The sequence below is a fragment of the Marmota monax genome, unplaced genomic scaffold (assembly GCF_021218885.2).
Source record: "Marmota monax isolate L192 unplaced genomic scaffold, Marmota_monax_Labrador192_F-V1.1 WCK01_AAM20220418_F8-fsc00005, whole genome shotgun sequence".
NCBI classification, from domain to species: Eukaryota; Metazoa; Chordata; class Mammalia; order Rodentia; family Sciuridae; genus Marmota; species Marmota monax.
In genome coordinates this window covers 30987110-31013018 of record NW_026692254.1, presented here as the reverse complement: position 1 = coordinate 31013018, position 25909 = coordinate 30987110, and the positions used below count along the sequence as shown (strand labels likewise).

The window sequence follows — 25909 nt, the reverse complement described above, 5'->3', positions numbered from 1 at the left end:
CAAAGGTTCTCAATAACTATTACCTCCATTCTCTCCAGTAAGGATGACGTTCAAGACAACTGGGAAGTTAATGAGCAAGTATGTGGTCTTCTGAAATGAGTTTAAGTCCTCCAGGACCTTCTAGAATTATATCTCACAGTGGTACATAACTGGTAACTTGTTACCAGTTATAGGGCTACAATTCATAACTACAGGTAAAGGTAATTAACAATAGAACTTTTTTTCAGGATAAATACTGGATTCCATAAACTGCAGACTAGAAAACCATATGCTAATTTTCTGAAGAAACATTATGGACAACATGGATTTTCTTAAAAAAATAGTTATACTAACCGAAGCTTTTTCTTTCCCCCTAGTACAACTGTTAAGATGGCTATTAGGGGAATGTTACAGATCTTAATTTCACCAAAACATCTGATTTACAGCTTACTGAGTCTACTTCTCACCAGTCAAGAAAAGGGATCAGGCATGGTGATGCACATCTGTAATCCCAGCAACCTGGGAGGCTAAAGGAGGATTACATGTTTGAGGTCACCCTCAGCAACTTAAACCCTGTCTCAAAAGTAAAAAAAAAAAAAAAAAAAAGGGGCTCAGTGGTAAAACATCCCCGAGTTCAATTCCCAGTACAAAAAAAAGAGACACATAAAAAAGGAATCAATGTTAAGATTAAAATATTTCCTATCAGGTAGGGGAACTGTGACCACGGACAGAAAAGGCCCAGTGGCCCGCGGAGGGACAGAGCTTCCAATCACTCCTGCAAGGTGGGCGGGCCTGCGACCCACCGGCAGAAGAGGAGCAGCGGCCTGCTGAGGCAGAGCCGCCCCCTCCCCCTGCACCGGCAGGGTAGAGGGAACTGTGACCACGCACAGAGCAGGCCCAGCGGCCTGCTGAGGGGCAGAGCCGCCCCCCACCCCCCGCGCCTGCCAGGTGACCACGGACAGAAAAGGCCGAGTGGCCCGCGGCAGGACAGAGCTTCCAATCACTCCTGCAAGGTAGGCGGGCCTGCGACCCACCGGCAGAAGAGGAGCAGCGGCCTGCTGAGAGGCAGAGCCGCCCCCTCCCCCTGCACCGGCAAGGTAGAGGGAACTGTGACCACGCACAGAGCAGGCCCAGCGGCCTGCTGAGGGGCAGAGCCGCCCCCCACCCCCCGCGCCTGCCAGGTAGGTGGAACTGTGACCACGGACAGAAAAGGCCCAGTGGCCCGCGGCGGGACAGAGCTTCCAATCACTCCTGCAAGGTAGGCGGGCCTGTGACCCACCGGCAGAAGAGGAGCAGCGGCCTGCTGAGAGGCAGAGCCGCCCCCTCCCCCTGCGCCAGCAAGGTAGAGGGAACTGTGACCACGCACAGAGGAGGCCCAGCGGCCTGCTGAGGGGCAGAGCCGCCCCCCACCCCCCGCGCCTGCCAGGTAGGCGGAACTGTGACCACTGACAGAAAAGGCCCAGTGGCCCGCGGCGGGACAGAGCTTCCAATCACTCCTGCAAGGTAGGCGGGCCTGCGACCCACCGGCAGAAGAGGAGCAGCGGCCTGCTGAGAGGCAGAGCCGCCCCCTCCCCCTGCGCCGGCAAGGTAGAGGGAACTGTGACCACCCACAGAACAGGCCCAGCGGCCTGCTGAGGGGCAGAGCCGCCCCCCACCCCCCGCGCCTGTCAGGTAGGCGGAACTGTGACCACTGACAGAAAAGGCCCAGTGGCCCGCGGAGTGGCAGAGCTTCCAATCACTCCTGCAAGGTAAGCGGGCCTGCGACCCACCGGCAGAAGAGGAGCAGCGGCCTGCTGAGAGGCAGAGCCGCCCCCTCCCCCCCGCGCCTGCAAGGTAGACGGAACTGTGACCACCATCAGAACAGGCCAGACCTGCAACCGAGAGACAGAACAGGCCCAGTGGCCTGAGGAAGGGTAGAGCCGCCCCCCCCCGCCGCGCCTGCAAGGTAGGCGGACCTGCGACCCACTGGCAGTACAGCCCCAGAGGCCTGCAGAGGGGCAGTGCCGCTGCCTGCGCCTGCAAAGTAGACAGAACTGCGACCACCGACAGAACAAGCCTAGCGGCCCGCAGAGGGACAGAGCCGCCGCCCGCGCCTGCGAGGGAGACTTTGCAACTATACAAGACCAATATAAATATATAGGGGGAAAATTCAATAGCACAACAGTTTCACCAAGTAGAAAGGAACGCGAACAGTATGAAGAGACAAGGAAAGAAAGGACCACAAGCATTGCAGGTCAACTCAACGTTAGAAGAGGTAATAGCTGCAGCAGATGGAATGTCAGATAAAGAATTCAGGATATACATGATTCAGATGATCTGGAGTCTCAAGGAAGACATCAGACAGCAAAATCAGACAATGAAAGATCACTTCAACAATGAATTACATAAACAAATCCAAGAAGCAAAAGATCAACTATACAGGGAAATAGAGGTTATAAAAAACAAACAAACAGAAATCCTAGAAATGCAGGAAGCAATAAGCCAACTTAAAAACTCAATTGAGAATACTACCAGCAGAGTAGAACACTTAGAAGACACAACATCAGACAATGAAGATAAAGTATTTCAACTTGAAAAGAACATAGACAGCTCAGCAAGACTGTTAAGAAACCATGAGCAGAACATCCAAGAAATATGGGATAACATCAAGAGACCAAATTTAAGAGTCATTGGGATACAGGAAGGGACAGAGTTTCAAACCAAAGGAATGAGCAATCTATTCAATGAAATAATACGAGAAAACTTCCCAGACTTGAAGAATGAGACAGAACCCCAAATCCTAGAAGCCTATAGGACGCCGAATGTGCAAAATCATAAGAGACCCACACCTAGACACATTATAATGAAGATGCCCAACATACAGAATAAGGAGAGAATTTTAAAAGCTACAAGAGAGAGGAAGCAGATCACATTTAGGGGTAAGCCAATCAGGATAACAGCTGATCTTTCAACACAGACTCTGAAAGCTAGAAGATCCTGGAATAACATATTTCAAACACTGAAAGAAAATGGGTTCCAACCAAGAATTGTGTTTCCAGCGAAATTAAGCTTCAGGATGGAAGATGAAATTAAAACCTTCCACGATAAACAAAAGTTAAAAGAATTTGCAGCTAGAAAACCATCTCTTCAAAACATCCTTGGCAAAACATTACAGGAAGAGGAAATGGAAAATAACAATGAAAACCAACAGTGGGAGGTAGGACACTAAAGGGGGGAAAATAATCAAAGAGGAAAACAAACCATGTTTAGTAACATAAATAAACAAATATGGCTGGAAGAACAACCCATATCTCAATAATAACCCTAAATGTTAATGGCTTAAACTCACCAATCAAGAGACACAGGCTAGTAGAATGGATCACAAAACAAGACCCAACAATATGCTGCCTACAGGAGACGCATTTGATAGGAAAAGACATACATAGGCTGAAGGTGAAAGGTTGGGAAAAATCATATCACTCATATGGACTTCGGAAACAAGCAGGAGTATCCATACTCATATCAAATAAAATAGATTTCAAGCCAAAGTTAATCAAAAGGGATAAAGAGGGACACTACATACTGCTCAAGGGAACCATACACCAACAAGACATAACAATCATAAATATATATGCCCCAAACAATGGTGCAGCTATGTTCATCAAACAAACTCTTCTCAAGTTCAAGAGTCTAATAGACCACCATACAATAATCATGGGAGACTTCAACACACCTCTATCACCACTGGACAGATCTTCCAAACAAAAGTTGAATAAGGAAACTATAGAACTCAATAACACAATTAATAACCTAGACTTAATTGACATATATAGAATATACCACCCAACATCAAGCAGTTACACTTTTTTCTCAGCAGCACATGGATCCTTCTCAAAAATAGATCATATATTATGTCACAGGGAAACTCTTAGACAATATAAAGGAGTAGAGATAATACCATGCATCCTATCTGATCATAATGGAATGGAACTGAAAATCAACGATAAAAGAAGGAAGGGAAAAGAATACATCACTTGGAGAATGAACAATAGGTTACTGAATGATCAATGGGTTATAGAAGACATCAAGGAAGAAATTAAAAAATTCTTAGAGATTAATGAAAACACAGACACAACATATCGGAATCTATGGGACACATTGAAAGCAGTTCTAAGAGGAAAATTCATTGCTTGGAGTTCATTCCTTAAAAAAAGAAAAAACCAACAAATAAATGATCTCATACTTCATCTCAAAATCCTAGAAAAAGAAGAGCAAAACAACAGCAAGAGAAGTAGAAGGCAAGAAATAATTAAAATCAGAGCTGAAATTAATGAAATCGAAACAAAAGAAACAATTGAAAAAATTGACAAAACTAAAAGTTGGTTCTTTGAAAAAATAAACAAAATCGACAGACCCTTAGCCATGCTAGCGAAGAGAAGAAGAGAGAGAACTCAAATTACTAACATACGGGATGAAAGAGGCAATATCACAACAGACACTTCAGAAATACAGAAGATAATCAAAAATTATTTTGAATCCTTATACTCCAATAAATTAGAAGATAGTGAAGGCATAGATAAATTTCTTAAGTCATATGATCTGCCCAGATTGAGTCAGGAGGATATAGACAACCTAAACAGACCAACATCAATTGAGGAAATAGAAGAAACCATCAAAAGACTACCAACTAAGAAAAGCCCAGGACCGGATGGGTATACAGCAGAGTTTTACAAAACCTTTAAAGAGGAACTAATACCAATACTTTTCAAGCTACTTCGGGAAATAGAAAAAGAGGGAGAACTTCCAAATTCATTCTACGAGGCCAACATCACCCTGATACCTAAACCAGACAAAGACACTTCAAAGAAAGAAAACTACAGACCAATATCTCTAATGAACCTAGATGCAAAAATCCTCAATAAAATTCTGGCCACTCGGATACAAAAACTTATCAAAAAAATTGTGCACCATGATCAAGTAGGATTCATCCCTGGGATGCAAGGCTGGTTCAATATACGGAAATCAATAAATGTTATTCACCACATCAATAGACTTAAAAATAAGAATCATATGATCATCTCGATAGATGCGGAAAAAGCATTTGACAAAGTACAGCATCCCTTTATGTTCAAAACTCTAGAAAAACTAGGGATAACAGGAACATACCTCAATATTGTAAAAGCAATCTATGCTAAGCCTCAGGCTAGCATCATTCTGAATGGAGAAAAATTGAAGGCATTCCCTCTAAAATCTGGAACAAGACAGGGATGCCCTCTCTCACCACTTCTGTTCAACATAGTTCTCGAAACACTGGCCAGAGCAATTAGACAGACGAAAGAAATTAAAGGCATCAAAATAGGAAAAGAAGAACTGAAATTATCACTATTCGCAGATGACATGATTCTATACCTAGCAGACCCAAAAGGGTCTACAAAGAAACTATTAGAGCTAATAAATGAATTCAGCAAAGTGGCAGGATATAAAATCAACACGCATAAATCAAAGGCATTCCTGTATATCAGCGACAAATCCTCTGAAATGGAAATGAGGACAACCACTCCATTCACAATATCTTCAAAAAAAATAAAATACTTGGGAATCAACCTAACAAAAGAGGTGAAAGACTTATACAATGAAAACTACAGAACCCTAAAGAGAGAAATAGAAGAAGATCTTAGAAGATGGAAAAATATACCCTGTTCATGGATAGGCAGAACTAACATCATCAAAATGGCGATATTACCAAAAGTTCTCTATAGGTTTAATGCAATGCCAATCAAAATCCCAACGGCATTTCTGGTAGAAATAGAGAAAGCAATCATGAAATTCATATGGAAAAACAAAAGACCCAGAATAGCAAAAACAATGCTAAGCAGGAAGTGTGAATCAGGCGGTATAGCGATACCAGACTTCAAACTATACTACAGAGCAATAGTAACAAAAACAGCATGGTACTGGTACCAAAACAGGCGGGTGGACCAATGGTACAGAATAGAGGACACAGAAACCAATCCACAAAACTACAACCACCTTATATTTGATAAAGGGGCTAAAAGCATGCAATGGAGGAAGGATAGCATCTTCAACAAATGGTGCTGGGAAAACTGGAAATCCATATGCAACAAAATGAAACTGAATCCCTTTCTCTCGCCATGCACAAAAGTGAATTCAAAATGGATCAAGGAGCTTGATATCAAATCAGAGACACGCCGTCTGATAGAAGAAAAAGTTGGCTACGATCTACAGTCGGTGGGGTCGGGCTCCAAATTCCTCAATAGGACACCCATAGCACAAAAGTTAATAACTAGAATCAACAAATGGGACTTACTCAAACTAAAAAGTTTTTTCTCAGCAAAAGATACAATAAGAGAGGTAAATAGAGAGCCTACATCCTGGGAACAAATCTTTACTCCTCACACTTCAGATAGAGCCCTAATATCCAGAGTATACAAAGAACTCAAAAAATTAGACATAAGAGAACAAACAACCCAATCAACAAATGGGCCAAGGACCTGAACAGACACTTCTCAGAGGAGGACATACAATCAATCAACAAGTACATGAAAAAATGCTCACCATCTCTAGCAGTCAGAGAAATGCAAATCAAAACCACCCTAAGATACCATCTCACTCCAGTTAGATTGGCAGCCATTATGAAGTCAAACAACAACAAGTGCTGGCGAGGATGTGGGGAAAAGGGTACACTTGTACATTGCTGGTGGGACTGCAGATTGGTGCAGCCAATTTGGAAAGCAGTATGGAGATTTCTTGGAAAGCTGGGAATGGAGCCACCATTTGACCCAGCTATTCCCCTTCTCGGTCTATTCCCTAAAGACCTAAAAAGAGCATGCTACAGGGACACTGCTACATCAATGTTCATAGCAGCACAATTCACAATAGCTAGACTGTGGAACCAACCTAGATGCCCTTCAATGGATGAATGGATAAAAAAAATGTGGCATTTATACACAATGGAGTATTACTCTGCATTAAAAAATGACAAAATCATAGAATTTACAGGGAAATGGATGGCATTAGAGCAGATTATGCTAAGTGAAGCTAGCCAATCCCTAAAAAACAAATGCCAAATGTCTTCTTTGATATAAGGAGAGTCACTAAGAACAGAGTAGGGTCGAAGAGCATGAGAAGAAGATTAACATTAAACAGGGATGAGAGGTGGGAGGGAAAGGGAGAGAGAAGGGAAAATGCATGGAAATGGAAGGAGACCCTCAGAGTTATACAAAAGTACATACAAGAGGAAGTGAGGGGAAGGGGAAAAATAATATAAGGGGGACAAACGAATGTCAGTAGAGGGAGCAGAGAGAGAAGAGGGGAGGGGAGGGGAGGGGAGGGGAGGGGAGGGGAGGGGGGATAGTAGAGGATAGGAAAGGCAGCAGAATACAACAGACACTAGTATGGCAATATGTAAATCAATGGATGTGTAACTGATGTGATTCTGCAATCTGTATATGGGGTAAAAATGGGAGCTCATAACCCACTTGAATCAAATTGTGAAATATGATATATCAAGAACTATGTAATGTTTTGAACAGCCAACAATAAAAAATTAAAAAAAAATAAAATAAAAAATAAAATATTTCCTATCATTAATTTTTTCCTTTACTATTGTTTTTGTTTATTATATATGTAATCTAAGAAAAATTGTATAGACTCAGATTACTGGTACATATATACAGAAGTTTATGAGACTATAATTTCTATAGCTTAGGCAATCCACAAAATTTGGATTCTGCTTTTTGGGGAATAGAGGAGGAAGATATAACAGCTTTAACAATAGAAATGGGGCTATCTGAACTTATGATGCAATTGCTAAACTCTTATGTGGGAGGTAACAGTGTGTCTGTTCTGTACTGACTGTATTATCTATAAGGTGGCTTCTTTCTTAAGAGGGATATTGATCAAATAAAGCATATGTAAAGGACAGCAACTGGAATGGTGAAAAGGTTCACAAGTCATGAAAACAGCTGAAGAATCTTGAGTTTTCTCCTGGATGTAAAGGAAAAAATCAACTCCCTTAAAATGAAGAAGAGAGTAGAATAGAGACAAACTATACCCTGGTTAGAAACTAGTAGGAGATACACTTAATGCTCAATATAGGAAAGACATCCTCTAGTCACTCAAATAGGGTGGTATGGCATCTGCCAGGGTCAGAAAGACTGGAGAAAAACCCTTCTTTAAGAATTTGAAGGAATCAGGATTCCTTGATTTTAACTCTATTTCTGCTTTCTTAAAAATGCCCTTAATTAAAATGTAAAATAACGTCTGGGAATAGCCAAGATAGGTGTTCCTCAAACTAATTTATGGATTCCATGAGAAGCTGATAGGTATGTTGTACTCAAATTGGGTTGTGAAATATTGTATTGTACATCATATTTGGAGACATGATTCATTTGCCTTAAGTAGTCTTGCAGTTACTCAATCTATGTGTCTTGTTTAACCCAACTGCTTCTAAAGTGCTCCTATGGATGCTCATTTTGTCTCATAGGAATCTTACTTTGATGCAAGCCTAAATTTCTTTTTTTTTGGCGGGGGGTGGGCAGTGCTTAGATTTCTGTTTTCAGAAATTAATCGGCAAAAAAAGCTTGCTAAAAAGAAATTAACCATGCACTGACTCAAAGGACCAAGAGCTAGAGGAAAACTAGTAATTTGGTCCATTCTCTCACCTTCCTTTCTTTTCTCTTCACCACTGAAACAGTTCATGATCTCCAGAGAAAAAGATCTACTGTATCCCAGGAACTGTTCTTCTGAGATCCCTAAGGCAGCTTATCCCAAAAATCAGAAATGGGTTTGACATAATGATTCGCAGTGAAATAATAAAAAAGAAAAAAAAAATCGAATGATTTTCTTTTTCAGAAAGGACCCAGTATTCACAACAGCCCTTTAGTGTTATGAGGAGAAGAATGTTGCCATTTTTCTTTGATTCTTTTCAGAATGACTTTGGTTACCCATATTGATATGTTTGTTCACTTGAAAAAAAATGCTGCATGTAAGAGCAGTTTAATCCTCATTTACCAGACCTTTCATTATTAAAGGGAACAAAAGATCCTATTTGTAGCAAATGAAAAGATCTTAATAGTCACATATTCCCCTCCCTCAAGATTTTAATACTTAAGACCCCTGGCTTTCAAAAATCTCAATTTCTTAGTAAATTAGAAGATTATCTAGCTTCTAAATTCCTTTAGAACTTAGGATCTAGAGGATTTCACTGTTGATCAGGGAATCTCTCATGGTCTTTCCCTTTCCTTTCTTACCAAGAACATCACTGGTGGCCATGATGTCGCATGTGTACATAGCTGCCATCAAGCGCTGAGGTTTCACTTGCAGTGAGTATCGACATGCTTCTTTCATGGTGGCAATTAGCTGTCCTGAGAAAGGTCCATAGCAGTCAGTGATTGAAGAGTCTCCTTTCGGGGAAGTCCTCTTCTCAAAAGGCTCTAAGCAGACACCTTGTACCTCTTGGTTTTCCTCTCCAATAGGATGAATCTTATCTTCTTCCTGTCTCTCTCCTAGCAGATCAATTTGTTCTTGATTTTGCTTATCACTTGCTCCTTGTTCCTCAAATTTACTTAGGTCCCATTTTTCCAGAACAAAACAGACACCCATGAGGGGCTCCTCACACATGGGGCCAGAGAGGGTTGCTAACTGAAAACCACTCACAATGCTATTGCCCAAATCTCGGTATCTACTGGCTTCTTTTGAAGATCTGCCAGTTGGGCCTATCCATACAGAGTTCTGAAAATCTTCACTTTTATTAACTAGTATGTTAGGCCCACATTTTCTTGGGCCAAATGACCAGATTTGATCAACAGTATTCCTCCATTTTCTCCCTGTTAAATGTTGCTCTAGTTTTCCTTTGAATTCCCAAATTTTCTCTTGGGTCTTCTGATGAATCATCTGAGTATTTTTGCCCTCATTCAAAGAGGATGTCAACAGCTCCATGGAACGAATCAAATCACTATTTTCTTCCAGAATCTGAGTGACTTCTTCTGGAAGGGGCACAGCTCGAACACTGAGGGTGGCAAGTTTATTGGGAGTTGTCATAGTGATTAACCCATCAGAGTCAACTTGGATTCCTTCAGGGATTTTGCTTTGATCTTCTTTTGTTTGGTGTATGACTGCAACTTTTTGTTGTTTGCCTATTTCTTCATTGACCATGTCAACTTTAGGGGGTTTTGTGATTGTTTCTCTGAATGGAATAATGGGTTCTGATACACTGATATGAATCTTTGCAAACCTACAAATTCAAGAGAGATAACATAAGTTTATAATCAAAATGGCATCAAAGCTTCATATTATGCAATGAAAATTGTGCAAACAAAACAGAAACATAAAATTTATTTTACTGCACAGGATCTGTAATTTACATTATATCACAATTCAAAAACCACTTTCATGTCAGATTGAAAAGACTACCCCTCTAATGGGAACATACCTTCAAGGGAGTTCTTCACTTGTAATGGAATTTCACTGCTTTGTTCATTCTTGAGAAAAATAAATCATCTATTTAGATAGGTATGTTTGAGTGGAAAATATATGTTTTAATAGCATTTGACCATATAAAGTCTTTAAAACAAAATCTGCCAATCTGAGAGTCAGAAGAATAAAAGCCCAATGATTATAGCTCTAAAGAAAGAGAATCAGAGACTTTCAGGATCACTAGTCAAATCCTTATGACAGATTTTGCTTTGATAATTAGGCTCAGAGTAAGGCCAGCATGACACAGGAATATGTCAAGAGCAAGACTTTCCAAATGATCAGCAATGGTGAAAATTTTCTATCTTCATTGTGATTTCTGAATACTTCAGATGTGACTAGTAAAACTTAGGAAAGGAATGCTTTATTTAAATAGTCACACATAGGTACTAAGCATGTGAAACATGGTTAGTGTGACTGAAGAACTGGAAATTAAATTTTATGACTTCAATTTTATTTTAAATAGCTTTGTATAGCACGGGTCTTGAGCCTCACAATAGCACCAAGTTCAAAAAGTCTTTTTCCTCACATGATGTCAAGTTTAGTTTCATGCTGGCTTTTTTTTTTTTTTCAAGTGAATTATAAATCCACACAAGACAGAGTCTAGAAACTGACATGGTTTGATTCTGATTACAATGAAAACCAGAAGTCTTTTTCTCTTACTTCTGCCAGTTAATACACTAAAGTTTTGGTCTGGGTACATCTGCTATTAGAAATGTGGGTGGAAACATGTATAAATGTATGTGTATGCATGTACACATATACATTAATATGGGCTTCTAGGATTCTGGAGAACTACTTTTCCCTGGGAAATATTATTCAATAAGGAAACTTAACATTGAGAATTTCTGACATGCTTACATTTGATTCTAGATTTCTTTCTGCCTTCATATTTTGTAGTTGTGGGGTAGGTACCTAATATATTCGATTTTATGTCTTTGAATAAGTCTGAAAACTCAATAAATGGATGGTTTTCTGAAATAATGATATCCAAATTTATTTCAGAACATAGAACCTGAATTAGACAACAACAAATGAAAGAAAATAAAAATGTGAAAAAAGGGTTATTTCCAATAGAAAGATTTGGCCACTAAGTTTTTTTCACTTTCAAGGATTAACTCATTTCAATGCTACAGATATTGCTGCAGAATTCACAAGGTGAATTCTTATTTTGTAAAGGGGAAAATCATAAGATAGAGGAGGCATCTTCTTCAACTGGCTAGTAAATGGAGAAGCTAGGATCCAAATCTAATTCTGACTTCATAATCCACACTCAGCCATTGTGCTCTACTGAAAAACTGAATTAAACAGCATATCAAAAAATTTGCAACAAAGTAATTTTTATCATAAGATATATAAAAATTAATTCCTACTAGATCCTTTAATACCACATTAAAAATGTCAAATTAAACAATTTATGTAATCATCTTTGAAAAATGCCAAATTAGCATTCAATAAAATTCAATACCTATTCTTTTTTTTTATCATTGAGGTAACGATTTATCGATGAATAGAAACAGGAACAGAATTCTGAATAGAAACAGGAACAGAATTCACCCAATACCTATTCTTGACTTAAAAAAAAAAACAACAAAAAAAAAACTTGGAAATCTTAGAAAAGGGGAAAGTTTTAAAATTATCATTATTTACAGAATATATATTCGTATACTAAGCACATTCAAGAAAACCAACAGCAAAGCTTTAAAGTTTGAGGGAAAAATATATCTATGACATTGTCCTCTTGTATTATAAAGTCAGAAAAACTAAGAGCCACTTAAGTCCTTCAAATTTCTGAGGTTCCAAGATGTCTTCTAAAGTAATCACTTATATGATTAACACACGAAGTGTGGGCCTGGTTCAGGAGCAGAGGGTCTTTAAATCCCAGCAAAGCAGAGCCTATCATCACTTCAAAATAAGTGAAGCAGATTCAGACTCCATCATGAAAACTTCCTGTGGCTTCCTGTCCTACCTGCTCATTAATACCTTGAGATCTGATGCTAAGGGCTCTGACAGTTTCTCTGGTCTGGAGATGACAGGTGGTATTCACAGTCTCCCACTGCTGTACGTAAACCATTCCTAAAAATCTGTGTGGAAGCTGTAAAAAGAAGCTAAAAGGCAGGCTCTGTCCCATGACAAACAAACAAACAAACAAAAATTCTAGAATTTTATACATGTTACTAATATAACTGAGAATTTAGTAGCCATGTAGAATGGTCCAAAAACCAAAAATCTACTGACCTATGATCACTTGTCTCAAAGTGAACATACATGTAAACTATGACCCATATAAAAAATACAGAACATATCTAGTTCTCAGAAGTACCACTCCCTCCCAGTGCCTTTGCCTAATCCCATAAAGGTCACTACTATCTTAAATTTTATTGGTATCTTCTGCCCTTTTTCTTGTTTTTATCACCTAAACATGAAACTCCTATATGATACAGCTACTGCTTTCTGAACTTTACACAAATAAAAATCAATATTTTTTGTAATTATCTTTTTTGGGTCAATATTATATCATGAGATTCATCTCTTATGCAGCTATAATCTTCTTTCTGAGATTATTCTATAAAATTCCATTGTATGACTATAGCATAATTTATTTATTTATTTACTTATCATTTGAGTTGTTTCCAACTTTTGGCTGTTAAAAATCTTATTGCTATGAGTACTTTTATTGACGTGCATTTGCCCAGCTTTGTGTGTGCATATACAGAATAGATATGGGAGATCTGCCCAGCCATACAACTTTAGCAGATCATACCAAACCATATTCCAACATACTATATCAACTCTCACCCACACTAGTAGCATAGGTGAATTTTCATTGCTCCTCATCTTTGCCATTGCTTGATAATGTGACTTAAAAATTTCACTCTCTCTGTGAATATACATATACATCTCACTTTGATTTTAATTTGTATTTCATCTATTATGAATAAGTCTAATACCTTTTCTTATGTTTATTAGCCATTAGATCTCCTTGAAGTACTTACGCAACTCTTTTAACTATTTTCAAGTGGTTTGCAGCTTATCTAATTTTATTTTAGAAATTCTTTACGAGGACACATGTCCCTTAGTTTGTTATGGGTATCACAAAGGTCTTCTCTGACCTTTGGCTTGTCTTCTTCTTCTCTTCATAGGGTTTGTTGATGATCAAATCTTTACTTGACAATTAGTCTTTTAATATTGGATTTAAGAAGCTTTTCCTACCCTGAGGTCTTGAAGATACTGTTTCATAGTATCTTGTAGACACTGGCAAAGTTTTGATTTTCACATTTAAATTTATAATCGACCTGAAATAAATTTCTGAGGATGGCATGAAGTTTCATTTTTTTCTATACAGTACACTGCTGTATGTAAGCCATTCCTAAAAACGTGTGTGGAAGCTGTAAAAAGAAGCTTATCCAAGTTGCCAGCATCATTTATTGAAAAATCTGTCCTTTTCTCATTGTTCTGCAATGCCACCCAGTTCCGGATTCTCTATTAAAGTCCACTGATCTATTTGTTTATTCTTGTATCAATCTAATGTAGTCTTAATTACTGTAACTTTTAAAACGAGACTTTATTTCCAGTACACCAAGAGCTCCCACCTTGTTCTACTACTTTCAAGGTGTTTTGGTTATTTTGGGCCCTTTGCATTTCCATTGAAATTTTACAATCCACAAACATACATAAACATAAACTCACTGGAATCCACCAGGATTGCTTTGAATCTATAATTAGTTTGGGGAGGATGGACTTCATTATATTGCTGAATTTTTCAAGCCACGAAGATGGCATGTACTCCTTTTGTGTGTATGTATATGTGTGTGTTTTGCATACAGGATTTATAAATGAGTAAATTTTATTCCTAAATATTTGATATTTTTGTTGTGACTATAAATGGTAATATTAAAATAGTTTTCATTTTCTGCATATATCTACTACATTGAAATAAAATAGATTTTTCATATTAAACTTTAATTCTGCAACCATGTTAAATTTATTACTAATCTTAATAATGTCTATAAATTCTTTTGGATTTTTAATCCATATCATCTGCAAATGACAGTTTTAGTTTTCCCTGTTCAATTTTCAATATCTTAAATTTTTTATTCTTTTCTTTAATGCTGCCCCAAACCTCCAGAAAACTATTAAATAGAATCCGTAATAGTAGGTCCTTTACTTATTACTGATTGCAAAGGACAGCTTTCAAAAATCTCATAAGTAAGTATATGTTTGCTAGGATTATTCTGAAGACAACTGGTATTAGTTTAAGCAAGTTCTATTTTATTCTTGGTATGCTAAGATTTGATCATGCATGAGGTGATTTCACTCATTTTTTTTCCTGTTAATCTGATGAATTTACATTGACTGAAATATTTAATGTTATTCAAACTTTAATTCCTTTGATAGTTACAGGACTATAATTTTCTATTTCTTCTTGGTAAGATTTTTCTAGGAATTTGTTCATTTCCTTTAAATTTACTGGCATGAGACAGCTAATGACATTCTCTTATGTTTCTTTGTCCAGGACAAAGTATCTAGTACCCAATCACTAAGGTGCCTTCAACTTCCACATGACAATGGATATTAACGGATGCAATGTCAACACCACTTGATGCAGCTTTCCCAGAGTTCAAAGACAATACTTCCTGTGTCATATACATAAAACACAGCCTGCATTTGCCCCGTGGGTCTGTCCATCATCCCCTCACTTACCTGCACTTGCTCTAGCTGACTTCTCTGCTGACACTCATGTATGTGGGACAGGGATATTTCTCTCTCCTTGGTTACCTTTCTGAGTTCTGACAGGTAACACTGAGTTTGAGGTCATTCTTTCATCATATGAAGCCACAATGCAAAAGAAACTTTTGTTTGGGATGGCAGGTGGGAGGCAGCAATTTCAGAAATTGAAAATTTAGGGAAAGCACATAAGGAATAGTTCACAATTTGTGTGGTGTTGTCTTGTTAGAGCAGAAGATACTTTTTACAAAAGTAGAAATGTTATTGCTTTTATTGTTCCCATTCAATGTAACTCTAAAGTATTTTTAGGTATTTGGATATGAATATTTTTTAGAAGGATTACATAGATTGGTTTTTGACCTTTATATTTATTTAAAATATTTTAATACCATGTTCAGGGCACATTTCTAGAAAATGAATTTCTCTTACTTTTCCTCTCCCAAGATTAAAAAGTATCCACAGTTAAAATCATGAAATAAAAATGAAAAAAAAGATACAAATATGTAACTCTGTTAAAAACAATCAGTTTTGGGCATAAGGGTGGAGAAATTACTTAAAAATCTAATTCTAAAAACCAAAAAGCATGATTTTTAAAAAGGAGTTAGTAACCTGAGAAATGAAAAGTTATTTAATGTGGACTTTAATTTGGAGTAGAATAAAAAAAGGAAAAATAATTTAGTTCAAAGACACAAACAAAAAAATATTTCAAAGGCTTCTTAAAACCCTCTAAGAAGTTATTATTTAAACTACAAAATGCCTTTTGATTTACCTAATTAATATTATTCTCCAATGAACATTAAAACACTTAGAAAATCCAAGAAAATGGTGATAAAAGTGAAAGGGAAAGATTTACGTTCTGATTTTGTACTAATTATGGCTATAAAAATACTAAAAACAAGAAAAAGCCTACAACAACACCATTTTAAACTGAAGAATAGACATGACAACATTCCCTGGTAAGAGAGCCCACAAAATCCCATAGGGATGATGCCACACAGGAGCTGCCTCAGTCTATCATGATTATTAGTTATTGTCATACCACGACTATAAGACTGATTTTAAGGATTATGTGAGATAAACAGAACTCTACATAGTGCAGTGACTGCTACATAATATTTCATTTCTCCATCTCTAACATTTTCATCTAACCTTTCTTTTAAGTCATCCAAGCATCTTTGAAGGTGGACCTCCCCCGCTGTGACTAAAACGTGTTCTCCAGTTTCCTGAATTAAAATCTGGACACAGGGATCAGCCTGGTTTAGCAGCTTCATTCCTTTCACAAGCTGAGGCATTTCACCTAGGTTAATAAAATGAAATACTGATTAAATGATATAAGGATTAATGCCATCTAAAGGTGATAGCCACAGTCACTGACAAGAAAATTATAATGAAACTCTTAGAGGAACATTTAACTTTTCTTCTAAATACTGCAGTGATGTGAGAAAAAAAAAAAAAAAACTACCTTCTACTAATTTATTTATATAGACAGTTAACATGAGATACTCACAAGCTTATCATTAAAACTCCAAAACTGACCAATACCACTTCTTCAGATACTCAGCAGATATAAACTATTATTATGCTTGTAAATTCAACTAAATATTATTGTAAAAGTACATATTATACGCTTAGAAATGTAACAATACTTTCTCAAATAGTACATATAAAACAAACAAATAAGCAAAAGAAGCATTTAATACATTCAAGAAACTTTACCAGAGCTTCATATTAAAAATAACTACTTGTGAAACCACTAGGCAGAAATGTCGGTTTTAAGTATTCTACCTGGCTATTTTACTAAGGAACTACTGGAACTCTTGCCCTCATTTCTGCTTCTGTGTTTGGTGTACTACTGCTGCTTCCCTACAGTTCAGGGAGCTGAGATTTCAGATGGGGACTGTGATATACATCTTGAATTCAGTTTCTTTCTCACTCCTTTTCATATATGTAGCTGTTACTCTTCATTCAAGGTAGGCCAGAGGAAGTCTCTTGCTGCTGCTTTGACTTTGAGGGCACTTTTATGTAGTACTGTTTCAATTCTACATTTGACCAAAATACTTAGCAATTCTTCAATGCATGGTTTTCAATGTGTGAAACATGTAAAACCTTAAGAACTTTCTGTAAGATTGTGGTTTTCAATATGCCTCACAAAAGTTTTATTAATTTGGGGGCAGGAAGAGAATATTAGAACTTCTATACCTGTTTATTTTTGAAATAAAGTTCTTCTAATAATAACTAACACTTTATAGCACTAACAATGTCTTGGCAAGCACTTTACCAATATGATTAACTATGAGGCAGGTATGATTAAATAGTTTCATTTTGTAGGTGAATAAACAAGTGCGAATATAAGAAATTTGTGCTCAAAGTCAAGAACAACCAAATGGTAGAACTTGGTTCTGAAGCCAGTTAGCCAGCTACAGAGTCCGGGCTCTACAGATGGCAGCCAGCATTCCATAGGTCAGATTACATGAGCCATGTCTGGGATGCATGCATCCTGAAGGATCCTGTATACAGGATCAAAAAAGTCATCTTTGTGTGTTCCTCTTAAGCACAATGCAGTTTTCCTTTGCTTAATTTTTTTTTTTGGGGGGGGGGTGGGGGGTGGTGCTGGAGATTGAACCCAGAGTCTTATGCATGCTAGGCAAGTGCTCTGCCACAGCCTAGCCCTTTTTTGCTTAATTAAGTAGACTTACAGATATTAGCTTAACCTTCAAAGAAGCTGAAACGTGGCTTAAAAAGATTCCTAGAAAGAGACCACTGGCAATATTAATAACCCAAGCACAATGGAACAACAATAATAATTAAGGCTAAGCTTTCTTTCAGCTATCAGTCAATCACAATACATACATACAAATGCACATGTGTGAGTGCACATGCACAAACCCCTGTCTCTTTAAGGTAAAGATAATAGTTTAACAGTGAGTGAAAAATATATTTTTAATGATATTTGAAGCAAGGAGACACATTTTCAAATTAGATATTGGAATATGTTTCCATTGATCGTCATTCTGTAACACAAAATAACAAACACTTCATATGTAAACCTCTTAAAATTTGGAAGGTGTGGGGTTGGGGTTGTGGCTCAGAGGTAGAGTCCTTGTCTACCATGCATGGGGCACTGGGTTCAATTCTCAGCACCACATAAAAATAAAAAAAATAAAGATATTGTTATAACTAAAAATAAATATTAAAAAATATTTGGAAGGTGATTTTCCTACCTTGTTTAAAAAAATTTTCAAATGAATAGCTCATTAAAGACATAAAAATCAAACCCTCCTACTTACTGACATTAGGAAAAGTAGAAAATTTTAACAGAAGCTTTGTATAAATGGTAAATGGCATTCTGAAACAATACCACAATTTAGTAAAAACAGCTGAGGGTCTATTTCTTCCCTTGGGACACTATAACTTTGTGAGGTATCTTTTCCAGTGATGATAACCATTAAAACCAATGTTTTAACAAAGGGAACTTAGAAGCAGACCTCTGAATAGCCGTATCACAGAATGCTAAGGCAAGATTTTTACAAAAAATAAAGCAATATAGTAACCAGCCTTCAAGATGGCCCTAATTTCCCTGGCCTCCTGATATTCAGGATCCTATATAGTTCTCTCCAACAGTGATTCAGGACTGGTTTGCACGACCAACAGAATTCTGGGCCAGTGATGATGGGATTCAAAGGTGAACTCTGTACTACTGGCTAAAGCCAGTCACCAAGCTATACTATGGCACTAAAGCAGTCCTGTGAAGGGGGCCCCTGGGGAGAGGAGGTCCTAGCCAGCAGTGACTTGGAAATATAGTTACACCTTCAGATGGCTGTAGCCCAAGGTGACTACAACCGTTTGAGAGACTCAAAACTGAACTGTTTCCAAATTCCTGACCAAAGAACTATGAAAAAATGAATGATTGGTGTTCTTTCAGGTCACTAAATTTTGGAATAATGTGTTATCCAGTATTAGATGACTAATGTGATTACACATCACAATCACAAATAAATGATACATACGCCCTATGCATATGGGTATGTATATTTATATAGTATGTATCCAACAAAAACAAATAAAATTAGGATTATTTCATTTTAACTTCAACTTTTAAATAATTTCTATTTCTTGTGTCTTATAATTTACATGAAACACTAGCACAAAAACTTATGTACCTATATAAAACACAGGTATATAAAGTTCTCTCTCTCTCTTTAAAACTGCTATGGATAAAGAGTGAAAGATTTCTGGAAGCCAGTGACACTGATCTTAGATAGACAAGATTTCTTGAATTCCTCTTAAAGGTAAAGATTCAGAATTGTCTCTGAGGTAGAGTTTGAATCTGGACTTCACCATTTAATATCTGTATGATCTTAGACAAGTTAATTAACTTCTTTATGCCTCAGTTTCGCTCATGTGAGGATGAAGATAAAAACAGCATCTTAAATGCATTGGGCTGTTGAGAGGATTAAATGAGATACAAAACCTCAGTATAGAGTGTGGCATACATCAAGGATCAATGGTAATGATAAAAATCATAATGTCTTTGGAACACTGGTGGTTCTCTGTATTGAGTTCTGAGTAGACCCTGGGCACGAAGCACAGACTGGCCATCATGGCCCAGAATTCGGGAAAAAGAAAAATAGAAAAACAAATGCTTATAATGTGCTTCTCCCTGAAAGAAGAGTAAAATGCTAAGACCTGGATTAGTCCGCCTAGTTTCTCATGATGAAAAAGAAGAAAGGCTCTGGGGATACATGTTCTATTCAAGTTGAATAACAATGGCTTCATCAAGGGCTCCTCAGGGGCAGTATTATTAGGGAGTCTTGCTACAGGATGTAACATTTCAATAATCATTAGACATGGAAATCATGGAAAAAGAAGCAATTGCCCTGAAGTAAAGATGAATATACGATTCTAGGGCAAAGAGAAAACAGAAAATAAAAAATCCTCTGAGGGTTGAGGATAGCACTAAGAAAAGTTTTCTGATATTCTTAATGTAGACTAAGATGTTGACATTATAGACACACCAAGAAGACAGGTTGGTGAGTACAAAATTCAAACAATGAAATATGTAAATTGGGTACTTCAGTTACACAATCAAGATATGCTCGTAAATCCAGCAAAAGCAATATTTGATAGGAGAGAGGACCAACACTTCTTTTAAAATTATGAAGACAATTGTGTGGCCCTTCGTTAGTTTATTTTTTACAAAGTTCGGAAAAATAAATGAAATACATGAGAATATGCACTTTGGCCTTCAGATGGATAATCCTAGGTAATTCTCTTATTAGACTACCTCATTTCCGGACAAAGTAAGGAAAATTAACCTTACTGAGAGTCCGCGCTGGGACAGGAAATAAGCCTGTTACTAGGACCCTCATCTCACACAGCAAAGCTGCACAGAAGCTGTTTCTGCTGCCCCTGTGGGGTTAGGCTTTTTCCCTGGCTTGGATAATAGAGCACAGAGTAGCACAAAACTATCAAATAGCCTTTTAAAAATTATAACTTTCTATTAAAATAGTATAGCTGAAATTATTCATTAGTCAAATATTCATTAGTCTTGTTTAAAGAAACTGAACTTTCTTGTACTATATGTGCTTCTTAGGATTGGATTCAAAACTATAAAGAAGAAGTGGACTTTACATGGAGAGGGTAAATTACAGAAGCAGTCAAAGCACCATCAGTCCACAGTGACAACCCAGAAAGAATTCCTGTCTCTGAAGCCCCAGGCAAAGGCTGTTTACTGTTTACTAGGACTGAGCTCAAAGGTCAGAGGTGCAGTCCTCCAAGCATCTTCTCTAGGGTTCCAGGAACCCTTCAAGAGCAAAAGATATGTCTTAGAACTTGAAGGGAAGATGAGTCTTTACAGGACTCTAGCTCTGGGAAGTGAGGATAGGCAAGTACAGGCGCATTGCATACCTCAAACAGAAAACTATTCCTTTACACATTTGTTCTTTAGTTCCCTTAAAGCAAGGTATGAAGCTTCTTTACTACCACTACTGCAAACAGCAAAGTCACAGGCAGAAGGGGCCAGTGACAGTCACCAAAAGAGAAATACAAACATTAACAGGATTGGCCAGGCAAATAGGAAACACCCAAACCAAGGATCATTATCTTAGGGTCAGACATGGAAATCTTGTTGCCAGCAGAAAAGGGACAAGAAGGGGTTTCTAAACAGATAGTTTAGATGGTAGATTGTGAACCAATGAGCTTGGGATAAGATTCTAACTCAGAAGTAGTCAAATGAGCTTTGCTGAGCTACAACCCTATGCCAGGGTTATGGAAGATGCAGACATGAACCTATCATCAAGAAGAATATGGTCTCCGGAAAGCAAAAGTACCAACATGACAGATGCTCTTTGAAGGGTTGCTTCTATTATATTCTTGAACAAAAATTCATGGTATGTTGCTGAATAAATCATGTGAAGTCAAATAATAAACATGCATTTAAAAAGTGTAATGAATATCATATGCTTTTAAAAACAAGATTATCTTACTTGGGTGCTTTGGCTCAACAGCAACTCTCACAATAGGTGTGGCTTCAAAGTTAAGTGGTATAAATGGTGGGCAGGATGGCAGGCTACACAGTGTTGCGGATTTTAGCACGAAGTCTTGCAAGCCTCCTATTCCTGCAGGGAGAAAAAGATCCATAGGGTCAAGAAGGATAGTTAAATTCTGAATTTATATTAGAAAAATAACAGCTATCAACCTGGTATATATGTCTCAGGGCCAAACACCTCCAAAATGTTGCAAAGAATGAGGCAGAGCTGTAACATGTCTCTATTTTTTTTTTTTTTTTTTTTTTGCCTAATCCACTGCATATGGATAAAGGAAATTTGAGACTTAATTATGTGATGTTGCTATGGAGTACCTGAACCTAAACTACTCCTCAGCCAATTCCATACCAATCTACTCCAGACTCCTAGCTGACCGTTGCATGAGACTCTGAAGGATACTCATTTGCCTTTGAGCAGATGGCAGCAGACAGAATACCCCAGGAGAGATGAAATGGACAATCTAAATCTCACACCCAGAATATAAATGGCCAACATTTTAAAGCACATTAAGAAACATGTACAAGGCCACTTTTGTGTCTATGGGTTATTGTAAAGACTGGGGAGGGGAGGAGGGAAGAAGCAGTTATAGGGTTTGAGGAAAGGTGAAAGAAGAAGAAAAGGGTAGGCGTATTTAGTCAGCATCTGCTTTTGCATCTTGGGCAAAAACAACCAAGGAAAGGAAGAAGGACACCACTTTTCTGCTTTCAGTTGGCCAAGTAATGGGCGGGGGTAGAAAGATGGGAAATCACCTGACCAAGCAGTCAGCCTGATGGAGGGGAACTGAAGCACAGGCTTTAGACACACAACTGGAAAGCAGCTGAGAGGTTTCCTACTGTCTGGCTACATAGTGTGGAAACCTCCCTTTGATACCTCACCTGAATGCATCCAGAATTCATCACCCCACTAAATTAGAGGAGAGCTTCAAGTGTAAGAAAATATTACTTATGTTTTGCTAAAATCTGTTGTCTTCCCATCTCCACAACTTTTTTGAGCTCAGTTATCCAAAGGTCCACAGAAAACACGCTTCTTCCATTTGCTCTAAATTCTCTTAGAATTTTTAAGGAATCTGTCAGATCCTTCTACCTTGGTTCAACTCAGGCTGAATATTATTAGGTCTTTTAGCTGTTCAGCTCAGGGCCTGATTTCTGGACCTTTCCTGTGCATGGGACCCTACTGACTACAGTTTCCATGGTGCTAAATCCTCTCTGTGCCCCCAGCATAATACTTCTTTGGTCAAAGCCTACATTCCTTATTTCTGTACCTCTTGGCATAGCACACAGAAGCCTGTATCTGGCTACAGCTCTGGTTCATGTCTCCCCCTGGAATCATGATGTAACAAATCTGGATGAGTCCAAGTTTCCACCAAGACTACCAGAAATAATATCATCGCCAGTGATGCTAGGGGTTCAAGAAACCTCACAGTAAATATTCCCCTTCAAACTTCCTTCATCATGCTTTTGACCTCTGATCAGCATGCATTTCCTTCCTGCACACACAGCACATGGTTTCAATGAAACCATAAATGCTGCTCTTTCCCACAAGGGGCACAAGCTGCAGATGATCAGTAAATTTTGAATACTGTCTGTTTGAACTTCTGGTTTATATTTTGCTTTTCCAATTACCAAATCTATCTTGCTATTTAGATATGCCCAGATCTGTTGACCATGATTATAATTCCCCCAGAAATCAGAAAAGAAAAAAGTCAATACCATAATATCCCTAGACTGGGAATTTTTGATAAAGGCAGTGCTCCAAAGACAGCAAGACATTTACTACCTGTATTACATGTCACTGTTCTTACTTATTTTAAAATATAATTCTAAAACCCCAAAACAGGTTATCTGGGTGAATCACAATTAAGTAACTTTCTAGATATGCTACAGGACTATTTTCACTTCAGTCAAAATTATGACAAAAATGAGTGATAGTTTTGTCACATAAAGTAGGTTTGTTAAAGCACTTTTCAACTGGGATGGGGGATGAGGGACATGTTTCCCCTGGGGAATCATTTCAGAATTTCTGAGACAGGAGAAGAAGTCCAAAATTAATGTGGCATTGATTTGGTTTTGTTTACTACATTTATTTTCAAATTTCAAGGATTAAAGAGGGTGTAAGTTTTTTTAATTGTCAAAAATAAAAAAGCATATAATCTTAAAAAGCTAGAGAGAAATAAAAATAGGTTGAGGAATGTGAACTCAAACAATTCACTGGGCAGCAAAAATTACTTTTTTGTAAACACCTGTAACTTTTGTCTGGTTGAAGATAGATGATCCAAGTCCTTTCTTATCGTCATTCTTTTTTATACAAAAAATAATATTAGATAAATTAACAAGTTAACTCTATCTCACAGACAGGTTAAGAGATTACAATATCTAACTAAATGCTGAGTTTTTCAGCCCTTCCTAGGTTCTTTACCATACCGTGCAAATTCTTCTTAATAAAAAACTAGTATTTTTAGTATGTATACATTGGCAGGCCAAATTATTTTCCATGCTGTCCCTAATGTTATCTTTTAAAAAGAATCCCAGAAACAAACAATTTCAATAAGAGCATCTTTTAGCATTATTTTCCAGAGACTGAAAACACTGGGGCCTGAGAAATGGATTAGTTTTCTGTTGAAAACTTTTTTCTCTAAGAACTCCCTGTTGCACAGGTTGAATCAATCTAGGATGAAGTTACACTGACAACAGGAAGATGGTAAAACCATTACTGAATACTAATCTGCTTTCTGAGGACCAGCCTGCTGGTTGTCTGGATAGAAGACAGCATTAAGAAAAACTTGAATTTGTAAAGTACTCTTACATCAGTGTAATAGAAGGATTACTAAAATTAAAAAAAAAAATTTTGTGGGTAAATATGTTAATAATACTCTGGCTAACAGACAGTCCCTTAATCTTTTATTTCAAACTGACTTTAACACCCAAGAACATCAACCTTAATTTGTTTAGGCTGGAATGAGTGATTCCTTTAAACTTTGGCAGGAAATGTAAGTTACACATCATGGACATCCACACAGCCTCAGATCTGTGATAGCCTGAACACCACTTTGGAATAGGTATCAGGATCTTTTTAGATTCTTAAGATGGCGAGACTCTGAGAACCCTTGATTTTGGAAGATCACCTTCTACTCTGGGCCCTTTAGTTTTTGTATATCAAAGTAGCCCATATTCTCTGCAGCCAATTGTGTGCCCTGGTTCTGTAGTTTCCTTAGAAATTCAGAGATTGATGCAACTACAAAGAGTGTCAGGCAACCTACATACTTTATAACCCTTGCCATAAGGCAGGTGGGCAGATAGGTACATAAATATAAAAAAAGGCTTTTCCAATATGCTTGGCCAGTATCACCAAAGTAGATCAGTACGGGTTAGCTAAGCTTTCAGAAGATGGGTCAAGTCTGTTCATTATGCTAAACAAGTCCATTAAATCCATTTCCCTTTAGTTTCTTGGTGTTATGGAGACCCTATGGAAAATTCTGCAATAATGACATCACTGTGTCATTTTTTTTTTCATCTCACAGGAACAGATGGAACTAATAATAGTTCTTCAGCAAGCTTATCAAGACCTGTGGGTCCTTTTCTTAGAAGAGAGAGTAAATGAGGAGAAAAAGTAACACCCTAAAGAATCAAAAACTTTGTGAGATGTGTACAATGAACACCTTTGTCTGTACTAGAGAAACATGTCCCTCAGTATCCTGAACAAGGAAGAGAGTTATAACTGTGCATCACTATGCCCCCCAAAAGGATCCAGATCTCCATTCCTATGGAAAGAGACTGACCCAAAGGGAGTCTGGCTCTCACCAAAGGAATCAGAAATTCATCTTGGGCTTTGAAGCAGGGTAGAACGCCTGAGCACTGCCTAGTATTTTCTCTAAGAAAAGAGAAGGGCAGTAAAAAGAGTCTTTTTTTTTTTTTTTTGTGTGTGTGTGTGTGTGTGTGAGAGAGAGAGAGAGAGAGAGAGAGAGAGGGAGGGAGAGAGAGAGAATTTTTTAATATTTATTTTTTGGTTTTCAGCGGACACAACATCTTTGTTTGTATGTGGTGCTGAGGATTGAACCCCGGGCCGCACGCATGCCAGGTGAGCACGCTACCGCTTGACCCACATCCCCAGCCCTTCTGGTTGTCTTTTGATATGTCACACTAGTACAAAAAGGATCTACAAGAGGCTAGCCAAAGGAGAAGAGGTAG

At 37.8% G+C, this 25909-nt stretch overlaps 1 protein-coding gene across 1 annotated transcript in view; it reads right to left on the bottom strand.

The window, feature by feature from the left end:
* Efl1 (elongation factor like GTPase 1) overlaps positions 1 to 25909 on the bottom strand; it is a 149266-nt gene that overhangs the window by 18634 nt on the left and 104723 nt on the right. The window contains exons 16-18 of the mRNA XM_046438443.2: positions 21666 to 21797; positions 16330 to 16477; positions 9231 to 10213 (exon numbers count right to left, since the gene is read on the bottom strand). Coding sequence (XP_046294399.1) covers positions 9231 to 10213; positions 16330 to 16477; positions 21666 to 21797 — 1263 coding nt within the window. The remainder of the gene's footprint in view (positions 1 to 9230; positions 10214 to 16329; positions 16478 to 21665; positions 21798 to 25909) is intronic.